We start from the raw sequence: 21,254 nt of genomic DNA, 5'->3' as shown, positions 1-21,254 counted from the left end.
TACATGTATGAGTTACCACACAATGATTATATCCAACCATGGTTATATAATCTAAACTCTCATTTCAATCATTGAAACATTCTTAGAGGACGTTATATAGTTGTTGTTCACACACTATTTTTCGTCAAAGCAATTTTCAAGCAATTGAAACTTAATATGACTTTCGTCACTAGTAAAGAGGAACTTGGCCAAAGAGAAAGCTTAACAACACATATTTCGAGAAATAGATAAGCGAGATAAACTCGACTCTAAATAACAAATGTGCATAATCAAAGTCTATATAGCAAAACGACTTTTGTCTCAAGATAGGAGATAGAGTAGATAGACTTTTGAGTGATAGATAAGTTCAAATCTCCACATAACTTTTAGTCGATGATGTTCCACCATTTCCTTGAGTAGTTCTATGTCTTTGTATGATGATCTCCATGGAGTCTTGAGCTCAACTACACTTTCTATCCTAGTCCGAGACTTAGCTATAAGTAGACTAAAAATCAAGACTTATAGTTTTGATCACTAACATTGACAAACATGCTTGAGATAGCAACGCATGCGAGTTCGACCGAGCAGTGCTCTAACAATCTCCCCTTTTTTCAATTTTAATGACAAAATTATCAATACATATGGAATACAAAAATATATAAATAAACTTTTGTAGCTTCTTTTCCACATGCCTGATCTTCTTGGTTCTTCAATATTACTCGAAATCTTCTTCACTTCCAAGTACTCCAATGATCCCAAAGGTTGTAAGTTTAGTATCACCATTGTTGAAAATCCATAGTCATATCAATGAGAAAACAAGAATTCTCAATCATTGTTATACAATGTCATAGTTGAAAAAGCGGGGGTTTAACAACCACACCCAATATTTCGCTTAGCAATCTGTATGGAAAACTCCAATATACTTTCTAGAGAATCAACTAGACTCAATCTATAAAAAGTATATCAAAGAGTTATATCTCTCTTTCTCGATTCAATTCTTACTCAAGCAAATAGAAGTATGCGAGTTTAATTGAATACAAGAGAAAACACTTGAACGGTACCAAAGACCAATGTTCAAGTATCAATCAATTTCAATCAACAACCAAAGGTCGGATTTCCAATTGACTGATTCAAACGTACAACCTGTGATATTTCTATTATATAACAAAATATAATGCGGAAAGGAAATAACACAGACACCAGAATTTTGTTAACGAGGAAACCACAAATGCAGAAAACCCCCGGTACCTAGTCCAGATTGAACACACATTGTATTAAGCCGCTACAGACACTAGCCTACTTCAAACTAACTTCGGTCTGGACTGTAGTTGAACCCCAATCAATCTCCCACTGATCCAAGGTACAGTTGCGCTCCTTACGTCTCTGATCCCAGCAGGATACTATGCACTTGATTCCCTTAGCTGATCTCACCCACAACTAAGAGTTGCTACGACCCAAAGTCGAAGACTTTAATAAACAAATCTGTATCACACAGAAAAATCTACGGTAATAGATAAATCTATCTCCCACATAAATACCTACGAGTTTTTGTTCCGTATTTTGATAAATCAAGGTGAACAGGAACCAACTGATAAACCAGACTTATATTCCCGAAGAACATCTTAGTATTATCAATCACTTCACAATAATCTTAATCGACGCGGCGAAAGAAGATATTGTGGAATCACAAACGATGAGACGAACATGTTTGTGATTACTTTTATATCTTGCCTATCAGAGATATTAATCTCAAGCCAACCTTTGTGATTGTACTCGTATCGGTCTACGAGAAAGTAGTATCGGCCTGGCTTCACAATCCCAATAAATTCTTTAAGTCATTAACCTGGTTTAGAAGAAGAAACCAAAGGATAAAGGAGAATTGACTCTAGCTATGCAACTAGTATCACACAGAAGGTGTCGGGATTAAGTTTCCTAGTTGCCAGAGTTCTCCTTTATATAGTCTTTCAAATCAGGTTTTGCAATCAATGTTGGCTTGGTAACAAAGCATTCAATATTCACCATTAGATGAAAACCTGATTTAGATTCAAGCTAATATCTTTCAACCGTTAGATCGAAAAACCTATCTTGTTACACACAAATGAAATGTATGATTTTAGGTTTGTGTAACCGTACCCAAACATGTATATTTGTTGGTTCAACAATAGTTAACCAAATGGTTAGCCATATGAGCACTTTCATATCAACCAATCTCTTCTTCACCATAACTAGTTCAAATGAACTAGTTAGAGAGTTGTTCAATTGCAAGGAAATCTTATATAACTACACAAGACACAATCGAACCAAAAATGATTTGATTCACTCGAATCGGTTTATGAACTTTATAGCCAAAGTTTGGAAACTTGCATTCCTTAGTTTATATAAACATGAGTTCACAAACAATCGTCTTTAGATATAACCTAACTCAATTTAGCGGACTGGGTTCGCAGACTTAAGTTCCCGGAAGGAGTTCTCAAACTTTTGCAAATTTTCTCGGGTCGAGAACTTCCGCCAGTTCGCGGACTGAATTCACGGTTCTTGTTCTGGTTCTCTTGATCAACAAAGTTCGCAAACTTCGGTTCAAGGAATAAGGATTTATACATATATATGTTTCCACAACAATTCTTATATCCAACAACGGTTGTATAATATAAACTCCCATTTCAATCATTGAAACATTCTTCTATAATGTTATAATAGTCGTTAGACATAAAGAATCAACTATCGTCATCAAAGCCATTTTCAAAGTGATTGAAACGTAACATGACTTTCGTCAGTAGGTAAAGATGAGTTTGGCCAAAGCGAAAACTTACCAACACATATTTCGAGAAATAGATAGGCGAGATAAACTCGCTCGAAATAGCAAATGTGTATAATCAAAGTCTATATAGCACGACGACTTTTGTCTCAAGATAGGAGATAGAGTAGATAGACTTTTGAGCGATAGATAAGTTCAAGTCTCCACATACCTTTTAGTCGATGAAGATCCACCAGTTCCTTGAGCAGTCCTTCGTCTTTTATGATGATCGCCATGGAGTTCTTGAGCTCAACTACACTTTCTATCCTAGTTCAAGACATTAGCTATAGTAGACTAGAAATCAAGACTTATAGTTTTGATCACTAACATTGACAAACATGCTTGAGATAACAACGCATGCGAGTTCGACCGAGCAGTGCTCTAACAATCTCCCCTTTTGTCAATTTTAATGACAAAATTATCAATACATATGGAATACAAAATTAGATAAATAAACTTTTGTAGCTTCTTTTCCACATGCCTGATCTTCTTGGTTCTTCAATATTACTCGAAATCTTCGTCACTTCCCAGTACTCCAATGATCCCAAAGGTTGTAAGTTTAATATCACCGTTGTTGAAAATCCGTAGTCATAACAATGAGAAAACAAGAATTCTCAATCATTGTTATACAATGTCATAGTTGAAAAAGCGGGGGTCTAACAACCACACCCAATATTTCACTTAGCAATCTGTATGGACAAACTCCAATATACTTTCTAGAGAATCAACTAGACTCAATCTATAAAAGGTATATCAAAGAGTTATATATCTCTTTATCGATTCAATTCTTACTCAAGCAAATAGAAGTATGCGAGTTTAATTGAATACAAGAGAAAACACTTGAACGGTACCAAAGACCAATGTTCAAGTATCAATCAATTTCAATCAACAACCAAAGGTCGGATTTCCAATTGACTGATTCAAACGTACAACCTGTGATATTTCTATTATATAACAAAATATAATGCGGAAAGGAAATAACACAGACACCAGAATTTTGTTAACGAGGAAACCACAAATGCAGAAAACCCCCGGGACCTAGTCCAGATTGAACACACATTGTATTAAGCCGCTACAGACACTAGCCTACTTCAAACTAACTTTGGTATGGACTGTAGTTGAACCCCAATCAATCTCCCACTGATCCAAGGTACAGTTGCGCTCCTTACGTCTCTGATCCCAGCAGGATACTATGCACTTGATTCTCTTAGCTGACCTCACCCACAACTAAGAGTTGCTACGACCCAAAGTCGAAGACTTTAATAAAAAAATCTGTATCACACAGAAAAATCTACGGTAATAGATAAATCTATCTCCCACATAAATACCTACGAGTTTTTGTTCCGTCTTTTGATAAATCAAGGTGAACAGGAACCAACTGATAAACCAGACTTATATTCCCGAAGAACGGCTTAGTATTATCAATCACTTCACAATAATCTTAATCGACGCGGTGAAAAAAGATATTGTGGAATCACAAACGATGAGACGAACATGTTTGTGATTACTTTTATATCTTGCCTATCGAAGATATTAATCTCAAGCCAATCTTTGTGATTGTACTCGTATCGGTCTACGAGAAAGTAGTATCGGTCTGGCTTCACAATCCCAATAAAGTCTTTAAGTCGTTAACCTGGTTTAGAAGAAGAAACCAAAGGATAAAGGAGAATCGACTCTAGCTATGAAACTAGTATCACACAGAAGGTGTGGGGATTAAGTTTCCCAATTGCTAGAGTTCTCCTTTATATAGTCTTTCAAATCAGGGTTTGCAATCAACGTTGGCTTGGTAACAAAGCATTCAATATTCACCGTTAGATGAAAACCTGATTTAGATTCAAGCTAATATCTTTCAACCGTTAGATCGAAAAACCTATCTTGTTACACACAAATGAAATGTACGATTTTAGGTTTGTGTAACCGTACCCAAACATGTACATTTGTTGGTTCAACAGTAGTTAACCAAATGGTTAGCCATATGAGCACTTTCATATCAACCAATCTCTTCTTCACCATAACTAGTTCAAATGAACTAATTAGAGAGTTGTTCAATTGCAAGGAAATCTTATGTAACTACACAAGACGCAATCGAAGCAAAAATGATTTGATTCACTCGAATCGGTTTATGAACTTTATAGCCACGGTTTGCAAACTTGCATTCCTTAATTTATATAAACATGAGTTCACAAACAATCGTCTTTAGATATAACCTAACTCAATTTAGCGGACTGGGTTCGCAGACTTAAGTTCCCGGAAGGAGTTCTCAAACTTTTGCAAATTTTCTCGGGTCGAGAACTTCCGCCAGTTCGTGGACTGAGTTCACGGTTCTGGTTCTGGTTCTCTTGATCAACAAAGTTTGCAAACTTCGGTTCAAGGAATAAGGATTTATACATATATATGTTTCCACAACAATTCTTATATCCAACAACGGTTATATAATCTAAACTCTCATTTCAATCATTGAAACATTCTTCTATAATGTTATAATAGTCGTTAGACATAAAAAATCGACTATCATCATCAAAGCCATTTTCAAAGTGATTGAAACATAACATGACTTTCGTCAGTAGGTAAAGATGAGTTTGGCCAAAGCGAAAGCTTACCAACACATATTTAGAGAAATAGATAGGCGAGATAAACTCGCTCGAAACAGCAAATGTGTATAATCAAAGTCTATATAGCACGACGACTTTTGTCTGAAGATAGGAGATAGAGTAGATATACTTTTGAGCGATAGATAAGTTCAAGTCTCCATATACCTTTTAGTCGATGAAGATCCACCAGTTCCTTGAGCAGTCCTTCGTCTTGTATGATGATCTCCATGGAGTTCTTGAGCTCAACTACACTTTCTATCCTAGTTCGAGACATTAGCTATAGTAGACTAGAAATCAAGACTTATAGTTTTGATCACTAACATTGACAAACATGCTTGAGATAGCAACGCATGCGAGGTTTACCGAGCAATGCTCTAACAATAGTATTATTATACAACATCAAAGTTCAATTGTATCACAACTTCGACAACAATACTATGGTGATATGTATCCCTCCCCCTTAGTCAATACTCCATCTCACGTGGAAACCACTCCCCCTAACATAATGATCCTAAAACCATATGTATTTGTAGTGTGCACTATACATTAATTCTCCCCCTTTTTGTCAATAAAATTGGCAAAGGTACGAAAACTAGTGAGATCCTAATGAAATTTCCATAGATATATTGCATGACCAAAAGAAAGCACATATCAACTTTTGTAGATGCCATCATATAGCCGAAGCAAAATGCATGCATCAAGGAGTTTATAAAGATACAAGATAACCCCTATAATATTCCACAGCCGCACTCCCCACAAAGATTTGGCAAATAAGCACAAGTTCAATTTAGAACTCTCCCCAATAAAATGTCATTCCCGAAAGAACAACAAGAGCGACCTTACTTTCATAAGAAAATAAATCACATATGAATATGAATTTGAATCCAAAAATACTCAATTAAGTTAACCACAAGAAGACCCATGATCAATTTAATCGGAAATGCTCAACATAAGGGAACTTATGGAGCCGCACAATATATACATAAAATATGGATCAGGGAAGATCAATACTGCAGAATAAACAAGGATTCATTCTATTTTCCATCACTATTTGCACAATGACATACAATAGACATAATCCTTGTAAACAAAAGTTCATCCTATCTTCCGTCAATACTTTCATAATGACATAATAGGTTTAAAACATTTGTAATGTCAAAAGTTCATTCATTCTTTTATCAATACATGCATATCGACATATGAAAGACTTAACTTTTGACAAGTTATGGGACAATCATAGTTCACGGACGCAAACACACATATCCCATAACAAATTTGCAATATATAAAACCGTAAAGATTAATACTTCAAAAATCATCTTCCAAACAAATTTTTAGAATTTAACCAAATAAACCTAAAAACATGAAGATGAAAACGTTGGACATAGCTATGTGTTATCACATGTTATTCCAAACTCTAGTTATTCTTCCTAAAAACACAAGAATAAAATTCTCATAAGAAGATTTACATGTTAAAATCACAGTTCATTGAGAACCTCATATCTTTCAATGAATCCATCAAAGAAAGTATCACTTTTTTCTTTTACTCTCTCGACCGTAGACACGCCATGTTCGTGAGTTAGAACACTAACTTTACAATCAACAACCCGAGCAAGCTGTCTAGCCTTGACACAATCCATGATGAGCTTCTTTTGATTCCGTATCAGAATATTCTGATTAGCAAGGATTCTAGCCTGACCGTCTAAGAGTTGGTTTATTTGCAATTGAAGATTCGCAAACTCGATCTTTAAATCGTTCTGAAAACGAGTTAAATCCTTGACAAAATCATCAATCCAGGAGTTGTGATCCTTTATTTCAAGCATCTTCTTTAGAACCATCTCTTGAATTGACTCACGTCCTTGAGTGTCTTCCTCCATATCAATATGCACTATCTCTTGAAATTTTGCAGAGTTCTCCATATATTTTTTGATAGGGATGGAATAACACAATAAAGATTATATATGTGTTTGTAAACATGAGAAGGAGTCTCTTATTTTGGAAACCCTATGAACTCACAGGAGTAGGACACGGACGTTCACGGAACATTTACAAGAGAGGGGTGGATTTGAACTAAATCCAGTAAGAGGAAAAACACAATGTTTGTCAAATATTGCTCAAAAATCCTTAGAATTAGAGCCCGAGTCATACAACCGTCTTTCATAACTTTGATTGATTGACAAAAGAAAACGACACATAAAGACGTACAAAAAATCTTGAGACTCCCATAGTCATCATCCTTGTACCTATCAAGATAGATTCAAGGATGAGATTACCTAAAGTTAGGTAAAGGAGTGAGAAGTGATCTCACTACCAAACATGGGAAGAGGGATGTGCAAGTTCTTTGACCGTTTTACTTGTATATTCCCCTTTTTTCATTGATTATAACGTATTCCATAGGAATTACTTGTATATTCCCCTTTCAAAAGTCCATCTGAAGGATTTTTCCGAGTATTGAGTCTAGGACCTCTAGAAAATAGGTTCTAGAAAAGGGAATTTGGAAGATTTTCATTTTCTTGATCTAGACTTGCCAGAATTGTTCTTATAAACACAGGGAAAGTCTTCATTAGTGGCACAAGAGTTTATACCATAATGAGGAACATGCAACCTGTGATGGTTTCTTGAAGAGAGATCATAAGATTTTCGGGTTTCTGTTGGCAAGAGATTCATTGTAGATGTCCCCAGACGATTTACTCCATTGACAGTAGAAAGAAGCAAATTATGGAGATTAGAAATTTGTTTCCTCCTAGCAAAACAATGAATAGCATAGTGATTCTTTTTCCCACAGAATAAACAACATCGTGAAATTGAGACATGATTGCCTTGGTCCAAACCTTCATCCCTCACATCCACATTTTGCAAGTGATTTTCAGTAGGTACTTCCTTATATGAATTTTTCTTTATACGAGGTAAAACCTTGTGAGTATCAGGAGAATATGTAGAGGATGAATTAATCATCAAAACAAAGTTTTCCTTTTTCAAGGCGTTACACTGCTCTTGGGAAAGTTGTAGAGATGCAACAAGTTTCTCTTTTTCAACACGATAGTTATTAATTTTTGATGAATGCGTCTCGATCAAACGTTTTTCTCTAATTGAATCTTCCTTGACAATATTCTCAAGAATACTAATCTTTTCACGCTGTAGAGAAGTTTCTTGAAGAAGTTTTTCGATATTGTTAGAGAAGGACTCAATGATATTATAGAGTTCACGTTCTCAACCAAGAGACTTTTCAAATTCATCAATGAGCTGAGCATGATTCTGAAAATCAATAGTCTCAGTCGAATTTTTTGAGATTCTGGTGAGCTCCTTTTCAGCTTTTGCTATAGTGTCAATTGTCTCTTTATAGGAACAAATATCAACATTTGATAGATCCCTTTTTCCACCTCGAGATTCGGAAGAATCATAAAAGGAGTAATCCTTTGAGGTGACCCCAAGACATTTGACATAGTTAAAAGATTTGGAAGGTATTTTGGTATGCGTATATGGCAGAAAAGAGATTTTGTCCACTGACTCAGATTGATACAGACACAGACTGATATGGTCTTTAGACGTGTTTGCCTGCTCTAATACCAATTGAAAAAGCGGGGGTCTAACAACCACACCAAATATTTCGATTTGCAATCTGTATGGACTAACTCCAATATACTTTTAAGAAAATCAACTAGACAGTCAGACTCAATCTATAAAAAGTATATCAAAGAGTTATATCTCTCTTTCTCGATTCAATTCTTACTCAAGCAAATAGAAGTATGCGAGTTTAATTGAATACAAGAGAAAACACTTGAACGGTACCAAAGACCAATGTTCAAGTATCAATCAATTTCAATCAACAACCAAAGGTCGGATTTCCAATTGACTGATTCAAACGCACAACCTGTGCTATTTATATTATATAAAAAAATATAATGCCGAAAGGAAATAACACAGACACCAGAATTTTGTTAACGAGGAAGCCAAAAATGTAGAAAACCCCCGGGACCTAGTCCAGATTGAACACACATTGTATTAATCCGCTACAGACACTAGCCTACTACAAACTAACTTCGGTCTGGACTGTAGTTGAACCCCAATCAATCTCACACTGATCCAAGGTACAATTGTGCTCCTTAAGTCTCTGATCCCAGCGGGATACTACACAGTTGATTCCCTTAGCTGATCTCACCCACAACTAAGAGTTTCTACGACCCAAAGTCGAAGACTTTAATAAACAAATCTGTATCACACCGAAAAGTCTATGGTAATAGATAAATCTGTCTCCCACATAAATACCTATGAGTTTTTGTTCCGTCTTTTGATAAATCAAGGTGAACAAGAACCAATTGATAAACCATACATATATTCCCGAAGAACATCTCAGTATTATGAATCACCTCACAATAATATAAATCGTATGATGGTGAAACTAGATATTGTGGAATCACAAACGATGAGACGAAGATGTTTGTGACTACTTTTATATCTTGCCTATCAGAGAAATCAATCTCAAGCCAATCTTACGATTGTACTTAGTACGATAGAAACAACAAGATCATATCACACAACTACAAGAAAAGTAGTATCGGTCTGGCTTCATAATCCCAATGAAGTCCTCAAGTCGTTAACCTACAGGGTCTCTATAAAAACCTAAGGTTAAAGGCGAATCGACTCTAGCTAATACAACTAGTATCACACATGAGGTGTGGGGATTAGGTTTTCCATTTTCCAGAGTTCCCTCTTATATAGTCTTTTCAAATCAGGGTTTGCAATCAATGTTAGCTTAGTAACAAAGCATTCAATATTCACCGTTAGATGAAAACCTGAATAGATTCAAGCTAATATATTTCAACCGTTAGATCGAAACTTAGCTTGTTACACACAAATGAAATGCACGTTTATTTAGGTTTGTGTAACCGTACCCAAACATGTACATCTAGTTGGTTCAACAGTAGTTAACCAAATGGTTAGCCATATGAGCACTTTCATAACAACCATATTCTTCTTTACCATAAATAGTTCAAATGACTCAAATGAACTAGTTAGAGAGTTGTTCAATTGCTTAGATCTTATTAAAGTATACAAGACACAATCGAAGCAAAAACGATTTGATTCACTCGAATTGATTCATGAACTTTATAGCCACGGTTTGCAAACTTGCATTCCTTATTAGTTAATATAAGTTTAAGTTCGTGAATAATCATTTTAGAAAACAACCAACTCAAATACGCGGACTGGTACGCGGACTTAAGTACCCGAAATAAGTTTGTATTCAGTTTACAAACTCCAGCAAAAATTCTCGGGATGAGAACCTCCGACAGTACGCGGACTCTAGTTCCAATTTTCCCGAGCAGCAAAGTACGCATACTTTGGTTCAAGGAATAAGGACTTATACATGTATGAGTTACCACACAATTCTTATATCAAACCATGGTTATATAATCTAAACTCTCATTTCAATCATTGAAACATTCTTAGAGGACGTTATATAGTTGTTGTTCACACACTGTTTTTCGTCAAAGCAATTTTCAAGTAATTGAAACTTAATATGACTTTCGTCACTAGTAAAGATGAACTCGACCAAAGCGAAAGCTTACCAACACATATTTCGAGAAATAGATAAGCGAGATAAACTCGGCTCGAAATAGCAAATGTGCATAATCAAAGTTTATATAGCAAAATGACTGTTGTTTCAAGATAGGAGATAGAGTAGACAAACTTTTGAGTAATAGATAAGTTCAAGTCTCCACATACCTTTTAGTCGATGATGTTCCACCAGTTCCTTTAGTAGTTCTTCGTCTTTGTATGATGATCACTATGGATTCTTGAGCTCAATTACACTTTCTATCCTAGTCCGAGACTTAGTTATACGTAGGCTAGAAATCAAGACTTATAGTTTTGATCACTAACATTGACAAACATGCTTGAGATAGCAACGCATGCGAGTTCGACCGAGCAATGCTCTAACAGGATGATTACATCACAGATGGGGGATATACTTAGGGTTTTGGTATAGCGGTTTACAGAACATGTGAGTATCAACCTAATCACACATAAGGAGAACATTCAGCCGTAAGGAGTCAGCTGCAGAGGATAAACTCTATCCTTGGTTATTCTTGAGATTAAGGTGTAAGTGCTTATCTTTACTCCACAGTCTTATCTTACCCATTAGATATTAATGTTTTGTAAAGTTATAAATATACCAACTCCCGGTCATTATAAACACAACAGAAATATACTAGCTTTGTACACAATATTTATCAGAGCCTATTCGTTTGCAACTCTCTGCAACTTAGAACTCTTATCTCATCTCTTTCAGCTGCCCTCTCTAGGCTAATTTTACCTTTCTATCTGCGACTAAGCAGCCTTGAATAACCATTTTCTCGGCTTAGGCAAGGATTGTCCGTCATCAGCCTCCCATCCTCATGTCTATATAACCTTTTCTTATTTTTTTTTCTCATCCGCAAGATCGAATTATTATCATAAAGATGATCCCGCTCCCTATTTATGGGTTTTCTTTCGATGAACTGGAAAGAGAAGAAAGAAATAGAGACAGAAACATAAATGAAAGATGAAAATAACTAATAATGTTTCTCTTATATTTATTAAGGGTACTTCTTCGATTATAAAATTTAAAATATGTAAATAAAGTTTCGGAGTAGGTATGAAGGTTTAGTTTTATGGCCTTCCAATCTAGCATCTAAGCTAGAATAACCCCCTAAGTCTTATGGCAATTCTAATCTAGCGTTTAGTTGCGCTGAACCATTCTCTCTGGCCGCGCTAAATGGAACAACGCAACCATCCCAGTCGTTGAATCAAAAAATAAATCAATCTCGCTGAACCATTCTGCGAAAAGTAGAATTTTGGTTGTGCTGAATGAAACAACGCAACTATCTCGCTACTAGTTCACATGCGAGATATATCAGGAAAAAGTAATGTAATATTGAAGAGTAGACAACGGTTCGAGAAGAAATCCCATTGTGTTTTTGTCTAAGCTAGTACACAAGACTTAGCCTAAACAAAGATTTTTTTTCGTTTGGAAAATATGGAGCTAGGGCTCCGGGGTTATTAGATGGATCATTGTAGGATCGCCCCGGTACAGTGAGTCGAGTCGAGTGTCTGGATAAAGAAAATCGGAATCCAGCTAAGACAGCCGGTTTGTCGCGTTGATTTTAGGGATCTGTCTCGTTCTCTACTGTATGCCTTCAGTTTAAGTGTTTAGAAATACGCTAGTCCTCTTCACGGCGGCTCGTTGTAAAAACCCTACTCAAATCTGCGGTGGTTTTCATTTTCATTTCTTTATACACAGGTAATCTGTTCAAATCATGTTAGTACTTCTTAAAAATTCTTAATCTGTTATATTTTGGATTGGTAAATTACTGATTTAGATAGAGGATTTGAAATCTTGGTTGAGCAAATGTATAATCTATAATCTCAGTAAATATCACTCGACTTCAGATTTGAGGAAGAACAAGTAATCTAGGGATAGATTTTTCTTTGTTTTTGGTACATTTCTAGTTCTATGTGTTTCTCTTCTATTACTTTACTTTTCCTTCTTTAATGAGATATTGTTAAAGATGTAAACTTTCAGTTTTCATGCTTTTATCTCCCGAATTCAGTGTAATTGATTGTCTAATCCGTAAAATTTCTTGTTGCACTTCTCTAACAGTGGAGAAATTGGAAATATTATTGCTGGGCATTTATTTTTTTGATGTAGTTGGCCCGTAATGAAAGTTGTCTGGTTAATTTTTATTAACAGAGAAATAATATGTTTCTGGTCATAATCTTATATTATCTTGTGGTTATGTTCTGCAGTTTAATTCTAGAGGCAGGCCGTGGTGGGAGTTCTGTTCCCCTTTTACTGTCTTCTGAAAGAGGTTCTGCCTACAACCCTTGAGTCTTTCTATGCTTCCAAATTTTAGTCCAGGATTTTTTTATTTTACTATTTTGTTATTAGTGGGATATTATAGCTTGATTTCTCTAGTTCTAGATAGGTATTCTTTTTGTAGTGGCGTCAAATTTCTTACAGGGGGGAAATCTAAATCAAGCACCCAAGTCATTTGATGTCACTGTCGCTAAAGTGGACCTTTGGGTGCCCCGCTCCTAAAACATGTTTCACCAGAAAATAAATTAAGTAGTCGAGTGAGTTATCTGCAGTGAGGAGTCGGTTTTTATATGATTTGCTTTCCCTTTTTAAACTACTTAAAAAGTTTCAACTCATTGCTCAGCATATAGCTGTTCGTTGAAATCGATGAAACAATTTAGTGAAGATTGTATTTTTATTCCTTCTGCTTTAGATTTTTGACATGTTAACTACTGCATGTGCAGGGTTCTGTTTCTCTTTGGTATTTATCTCTGTACTAATTTTTGACGTGCAAACCAGGATGGAGGATTGGGGTAATACTTTATTTCATATTCCATTAAACCTATCAGGCGTATTCTCTCTCTTTTTTTTATTCCTATGTAATTCCTCGCACATGGTAAGTTCTAATCAATATTATGTGAATGTGTTCTGGAAAAAAAATTCGCCGAAACATTCGGTAATGAAAGGACCTTCCAATATTTAGCCAGTAGCTCTTCAACTAACATAGATTTGTTAGTTGCATCTGCATATGCAACCATGCTTGGTTTATGTGGCTCACTTGATAAGTAGTCCATGGAAATTACATTGATGTCATGGAGCTGCTTACAGATAAAATGGTGGATTATCATGAAAAATAAAAATAGAACCAAAAGAGTGGTGTCATTTAACAGTTCTATGTAGTTTCCTATCTCTGCAAGGACGAGGAATTGATGAAATGTGAAAGGTTCAACGTTTTTTTTATGTTTTCCTATATAAATAATGGATAGGATCTATGTATATGATCTCACCCTAGATTAGTAGTTGATCTATTGAATTGTCACTGTCATGACATTCACTTTGAGTCATTGAAATCCTTGAAAATATTCTTGTACTGTTATTGTTACTATTAGAATGTATTATGGTACTAGGGTTTATGCCTTGATTTGACATCCTTTACACTATACTTGGTCAAGGGTGCTCCTTTTTATATTTTGTTTGCTCTTAAGCTTCAACTTCTGAGTCAGTATACTGTTAACACTTATATGCAGCCACACATCCAAACTAAAACTAGAGGTTGTGACAGGGGTTACTTTTCAGTCTTGGTCAAGGAAGCTTGTAAGACAAATAAACTTTGGAAAGCTGTTCATCACATGTATCATTAAGCACTGATTTACTGTAGGATCAGTATGTGGGATATAAGTTTGATGTTCTTTTGGAATAACAAATTATCACCTGACATACATTTAATACATGTTGCTCATACGATCCATAATATATAATATTCTAATTTTGGTCTGGACTTGTGGTTTATACTTACCTAAGTATATATATCCTTTCGTCTTTTCAAATGTAAAGAACTTTTTGTAATTTATTTCAGAGGACGAGGCAGTAGTTGCACCAATCCTTAAAAAAGAAGAACCTAAAAAGAATTGGGATGACGAAGATTTAGAAGATGATGAAGTGAAGGAATCTTGGGAAGATGATGATGAACCTGCTCCGGTACTTCTCTTCGCTGTTATTATTCATTGTTGACTGAGTACTGTTTTAGAAATTTCATTTTTGGTAACTTGCAGATTTTTACTGAACATTTCATGAAGGTTAAATTTACACCTTGTGAAACCTACATTCATCTAATTTAGCCAATTAGAACTGTTAGTGGTTTTCTGCTAACATGTATGATGTGCTTGTCTTCTACTTGAGTGTAACGGAGGCTCTTGTTTCCACTCATCACTATCTCATGGTTTTTGAAATCGCACAAATATAATTAAATAAGCATAGGCGAGGATCTCCTTGAATTTGCTCTTTCTGTAGTTTTAATTGCTGGTAGAGTGCTATAGTCCCCATCTATCGTAGTAGAAGTAGAAAAACGACACTTTATAAACCTCAACATAGTTGGTCAGCCACCTTTTAATATAAAGAAGTATACTAGACTTGGTATTTGATACAATTTGATTTAATTAATGGCTAAATATCTGATGGATACAGAAAATAGACTTGGTATTTTCTGTTCAATCCAACTAACATGGTGTAGTATTACTATTAAATGTACATCTCTGCCCTGACTGCAATATCACAAAATTCTCATCATTGTGGGTGTTGGAACCTGCATCAAAGTTTGCAGGAGTCGTCAATTTAATAAAGCAAGCAGTGAAGTCCCAGCTAATCTTCTTTAGTAAGAGGACTGTGTACAGTGACTACCTCTCTTATAAATTTGTCTCAGCATTTTTACTATGTTGCTACGTCCTGTAATCAGGTAGTTGCACCACAACCTCCTGCAGAGAAAGTTCCCAAGAAATCTGTGACTAAAGTGAGTGAAAATAAAGGAACAACATCCAAAGTAGAAACCCAAGAAGTCTTGGATCCTGTTGCAGAGAAGCTTCGACAACAACGGTAACATAAATCATTTCCTCTTCAAATTCTATTGAAATCTGATTCAGGTTTATACCTGTAGGACACAATTGATTGATACATTGGATCCTCATGAAAGTGAGATCTCATACATCTTGCTCCAACACACAGCTGCTAAGTGGCAACAGATGAAATGACCAGTACTTCAGTTTTCATACTTGCTCTTTTAAATTAGCAATATGAGATTAAACCTATCATTCTTGATGCGTCAGCATATATATCCCATGAGCATCACCAAATTATTAATGTGAGACTTTCAAGTTCAGTTAAATTGATATCCCACAAAGATTAGATACACCGTATTATGATAACCTTGTGATTCAAGTTCACCAATTACTATTATAATAGGATTAACACTTTTCCAATGCCTTTTAAGTTGCCGAATTGTTTCCGGAAACGATTCTTTGTAAATAAATTTCTTCATACATTTTTTATTTTTTGTTGGGATGAAGGATTTCTATTTATAATGTTTGTGGTTCTCGCTTGCAGGCTTGTGGAAGAAGCTGATTATAAATCCACGAAGGAATTGTTCGGTAAGAAAGGCGAAGATAAGTCCATTGACACTTTCATTCCCAAATCTGAGAGCGATTTCTTGGAGTATGCAGAGCTTCTCTCTCATAAACTTCGTCCGCATGAGGTGAGTTGACTTGGTCTGTGTTTTCATTTCCAGGCTGTTGCCTGTAGTTTTTCGTCTTTATCAGAGACCTGAAAGTTGAATCCAGTGAACTGCGAAGTGTTTACATACTGTATAGGTTCCATATAGTGATGCGTTGACTTCCATAAACATGAGAATCCATCTTTTTTGGGTCTCTTGTGGGCGTGCAGCATGCATGGAGTTATCAATTTTGATTGCGTAATTTAAACTGCTGGCTAAGTTTTTAATGTCGTTGCAGAAAAGCTTCCACTATATGGGCCTACTCAAGGCTGTAATGAGATTATCTTTGACGTCACTGAAAGCAGCTGATGCAAAAGAGGTGGCTTCTTCCATTACAGCGATTGCAAATGAAAAACTGAAGGCAGAGAAAGAAGCCAATGCTGGTAAAAAGAAAACAGGTACGCAATAGCTTGATTTTGTTGCTTTTACGAGGGGACAATGAAAAGAAGAAAAATGATGGCAGATGCCCTATCATACTTATTAAAATGAAGTTGTCCCTTCTAATGATCACTGGCAGCCTCTTAGTGGCACTTTGAGGTTACGAATGACATTCTTTCGTTTGAATGGTCCTAACTTCAGATGGATTACCTTGACAGTTTTTTTCGAGTTGGATTTTGTTAGAACTTGGGATTAGGGGATTTTGTTAGAACTTGGGCAAGTCCCAATTGGTATCTGCCCTCTTGCAACAGTTTATCTGATCAAAATCTGTATTCCTTCTTTTCTCAGCTGCAAAGAAGAAGCAACTTCATGTTGGCAGACCAGATGATGAAGCCGTGGTGACTACGTATGATGCCCTTGACGATTATGATTTTATGTGAGTACCTCCTAGTAATCCTAAACCTTTTCCCCCTTGGTGTTATCAACTTTGTAGACTAGTCATCCTGCACCGCTGACGTAAAAAGTAAAAGGGATATGACTAAATTGGTCTTTGTCTAATTTTCAAACGGGGAGACTGTTAATTGTTTGATTTGATTTGATGTGACATTTTTTGTTGAATAAGATGATATTTAGTTTCTCATTGCTTGATTCCAAGTATTACCTTGCCTGTTTGGATTTTCTTGATCTACTTTTTGCCAACTCAATAATGCGCACAAACTCCACTAGACTTGCATCTTAGATTCCAAAATTGATAAGAGTGCTTTTGACTTGAAAAAAGCCATTTCTAATGAACGTCAGACTAGGTTGGACATATTCCCCATATCCTGCTCGGCATTTGGTGGAAAAGGGGGGCATGTTCTCCCATGGCAGTGTTGGTTACTTGTTGAAAATAGTTTGCAGGGTTTAAGACGACTGCTTAAATCAGAAATACTTCTTGCTGTTGGTCGGTCTGTCAATTGAGCAGGCCAGGCCGGGCTAAGTGAACCATCCTGGGCCTTTGTCAGGCCTGCTTTAAACTGGGTAGGCTGGGCTGGGCTTGGCTGGGCTTGGCTGCTATATTGTAAAAGTGAGAAATTTGTTATTTAGTCCGTAAAACCCGACCCGGGTTAATGTGTAGTCCAGCGAGATAAAACATTTGCTGGCTGGTCCAACAAAGTTTCAAAAAGCGTAAAATTACCAAGGTAACCCTAACAACACGCGTGTCACAAGCAGAGAAGAAAACACGCGTACAAAAAACAATTTTCACTTTTCTTCTTGTTTTCATCGATATTTTATTATTCTTCTTCATCAGAGAAAAAAAAATCAAAACCCTAGATTCAAAAAAAAAAAAGACAATCAAAAATCAAACAAGTTACAAAAAATTCGAAAAATCGTGTGAATCTCAGATACTCTTGAAGAAACTAATGTTAACGAAGAAGATTTTATTGATGCTGATGATGATATGGGTTTACATATAATTAAGGTATGTATTAAGTTTTTCAATTTCAATTTTATATCAAAACTGGGGTTTTTTCAGTTTCAAGTTTTTCTTGAAGAAATTGATGTTAATCGAAAAATTAATGTTTTCAATCTCCTATTAACATCAATTCATTGGTGCAATACATATCAATATATACTGTAATTAGCATAACAGATTTTGAAGCTATTTAACAGGTATTTGTTGTAATTTTTTTGATCTTCTTCAATTTTTATTTCTTAGGTTCGTATTTTTTTTGAGAATTTTTGTTGCAAAATTACTAATTTCATAGTTACTGCTATGAATTTGGGGTTTTTGTATGTGTAGTGGAATATTGAAAGTTTCGCAATTTTTTTCAAGTTCTGGATATATAAAAGTTTTCAAATTTTTCCTAAACCCTTAGTTCATGCTTGAATACATTTAAATATGTAGTAAGGGAAAGAGTGATTAGTTGATGATATGTACTGTATAAAATCCTAGCATAGTTTATGCTTGAACATATCGATATGTACTTAAGGAAAAGTGATTCGTTGATGTAATACATGTCAATATGTATCCTTGAATACCAAAAAAATAATATGCAGTATGTGTTAATACAATACATAGCAATATGTTTTGTATTGTTGAATATAAGTAGAATTCATCAGCGCTACATATCAATTTGTATTATTGAATACTTGGATTGCATATGCATCAGGTACATATCAACATGTATTGTCGAATACTGATAGATATTTGGTTGTACCGTGAATAACTGGATAGTTTTTGATTGTGTCAACTGCCAGTACGTATTTACCTGTAGTTTTTGATAGTGTCAACTTCCAGTACGTATTTGTCTGTATTGCGAAAAATGAAGTACATATCACCATGTACTTGTTGATGTATTGTTGTTACTTTGTTTTCTTATGAATACCCTTGTTGATTATGCATGTGATATGAAAGAAAAATCCATATGTACTGGTAAAAATTGTAGTACATATTTGGTTGTACCATGAAAAACTGGATGGTTTTTGATAGTGTCACTTACAGTATGCATTTGCCTACTATATCCTCCGCCTCCTAGAAGCACCTGTAGATGAGCCATATACTTTCAATACGATCAGAAGTCCAACTATCCAATCAGAATCTTAAATACTTACGTTGTTATAAATACTACGAATGGGATAAAGCAATTATGAAATGAGAAGTTTGTAGTGTATTACATGAAGAACATTTGCAAATGAATATAATCACCATCATAAGTATGGGACATCTCTCAGTTGGATTGTCCTATGATGATGATCGTCATATGCTACTACAATGAAGTCAGATAAGTGGAACATGATGCTCTTTTCATTTTTCGTTCTTTGTACTTGACTTTTATGCTTTGTTCCTAACGACATGCACATTAATTTGATGATTTTTTTAAAATGTTTTCTTGTACTTTTTAAGTCTTTAGGATTAGCACCTGCGTCATACAACATGATAGTTTTCATTTGGTTTCATGCATGAATTAAGTATACCACAATTACATCGTTGTCTTTTGAAAAAGGTCGATTTTACTAAGCTTTCAAATGGCAGGTAATGTATTCATGTTTGTCGTTGAGTCCAAGGTCCGTGAATGTGCACTTGTTTCTTATTTTTTGAGAGATATGTCGTAGATTTATAGGCTCATTAATCCTATTTTATCATTTTAATGGGTGTCTTAACATGTGGTCATAGCAATGTTGTCATCTTGAAAGTTGGTAGTAAAAATAGTTCAGGAAATTAGAGGAAGTAAGTGGGTTAAGAAATTGGTTAGATTTTCACTTAATACATATCAATATCTACTAGGTTTTCACTCAATACATATCAATATCCACTAGTTAGGTTTTCAATTCTTGTTATCTTTAGTACATGTATATATGTACTTGGATATTCATTTTGAATTAGTGGTATATTCATTTTGAATTAGTGGTAGAATGATTATTCTCAAAAATAATAAGGTTGGAGGTTATTGAACTGAAACCACTTGTTAAAGAGATTTAACTGATCGACCATGTTTTTTAGTAGCCTTCCTGAGTTTTCAACGTTGTAAACTTATTCTGCTATATCATACGAGATTCACTCGCTTAAAGAAGTTTGCAAATTGTTGCTTATAATGTGGTAGAAATTTGGGTCTAATGCAGTTTGTAATTGCAGAAAACAAAAGAGAACTAATAGAAGAAAAAGAAGCTAAAGGGTGGTGTTGTAGACTCTAAAAGATATATATCAATATGTATCAGGTTTTACCCAGTACATATCGATATGTACCGGTGTCAATGCTAAGCTTTGACTCTTTGTGTCCTGTAAATTGTGTTGTCTGATATGTTATAAGTATCCATTTTTGCTAAAATAATGTATGCTCTCTCAATAGAATGATGTGATACCATGTACATCCTTCCATGTGCTACCGTGAGTATTTTGACCATTAACCTCTCAAACTCTAAGGGTATTCTAGCATAAACCCTTGCACACTACTTGACAGTTTTGATTCCAGAACTAAATATAGTTTCAGTTTACCCTTTAGTTTGGTCACACTTTGGAAACTCTCTTTGTTTCTATGCATCATGCTTGTCTTGAATTAGAGTTTTCATGTAGTTTCTATGTATCTATAAGTAACACTAAACTGATTATGTTTTTACTAAACATGCAGTTGTTATCTACTAAGTTTTACTCAGTATATTTCAATATCTTCAGTACATATGTATACGTGCTGCAATTTTCTGTTTTGATTTTAATTTTTTTTTTGGATTTTGTTTAAAAATTGATTACAAATATATGAATTTCTGCCTATTATATGGGTTATATCTTACAATAGCTATGAACCTCTATGAGAGTGACTATTAGAAAGACATCTATTTTTTAAAGTTACCTGGTTAATTTATTTAGATATTGTTTTGTTTTTGCAGCCGAATTTTCTGAATATATCCAAGTAGGGGGTGGCAGGAATGTTGGTGGTAG

General features: G+C 35.1%; 1 protein-coding gene across 1 annotated transcript; it reads left to right on the top strand.

Moving 5' to 3' along the window:
* Positions 1–12,510: 12,510 nt before the first annotated feature.
* LOC113358399 (eukaryotic translation initiation factor 3 subunit J-A-like) lies at positions 12,511–17,504 on the top strand. The gene is made up of 8 exons (XM_026601957.1): positions 12,511–12,642; positions 13,149–13,210; positions 13,662–13,730; positions 14,774–14,895; positions 15,650–15,786; positions 16,294–16,441; positions 16,698–16,857; positions 17,186–17,504. The coding sequence occupies exons 3-8, from the start codon at positions 13,718–13,720 to the stop codon at positions 17,275–17,277; spliced, it is 672 nt and encodes a 223-aa protein (XP_026457742.1). The 5' UTR covers positions 12,511–12,642; positions 13,149–13,210; positions 13,662–13,717; the 3' UTR covers positions 17,278–17,504.
* The last annotated feature ends 3,750 nt before the right edge of the window (positions 17,505–21,254 follow it).

This window comes from Papaver somniferum, chromosome 3 (assembly GCF_003573695.1).
Source record: "Papaver somniferum cultivar HN1 chromosome 3, ASM357369v1, whole genome shotgun sequence".
In the NCBI taxonomy this organism is placed as follows: domain Eukaryota; kingdom Viridiplantae; phylum Streptophyta; class Magnoliopsida; order Ranunculales; family Papaveraceae; genus Papaver; species Papaver somniferum.
Note: the sequence above shows the minus strand (reverse complement) of the source record. Positions and strands in the feature narration are given on the sequence as shown.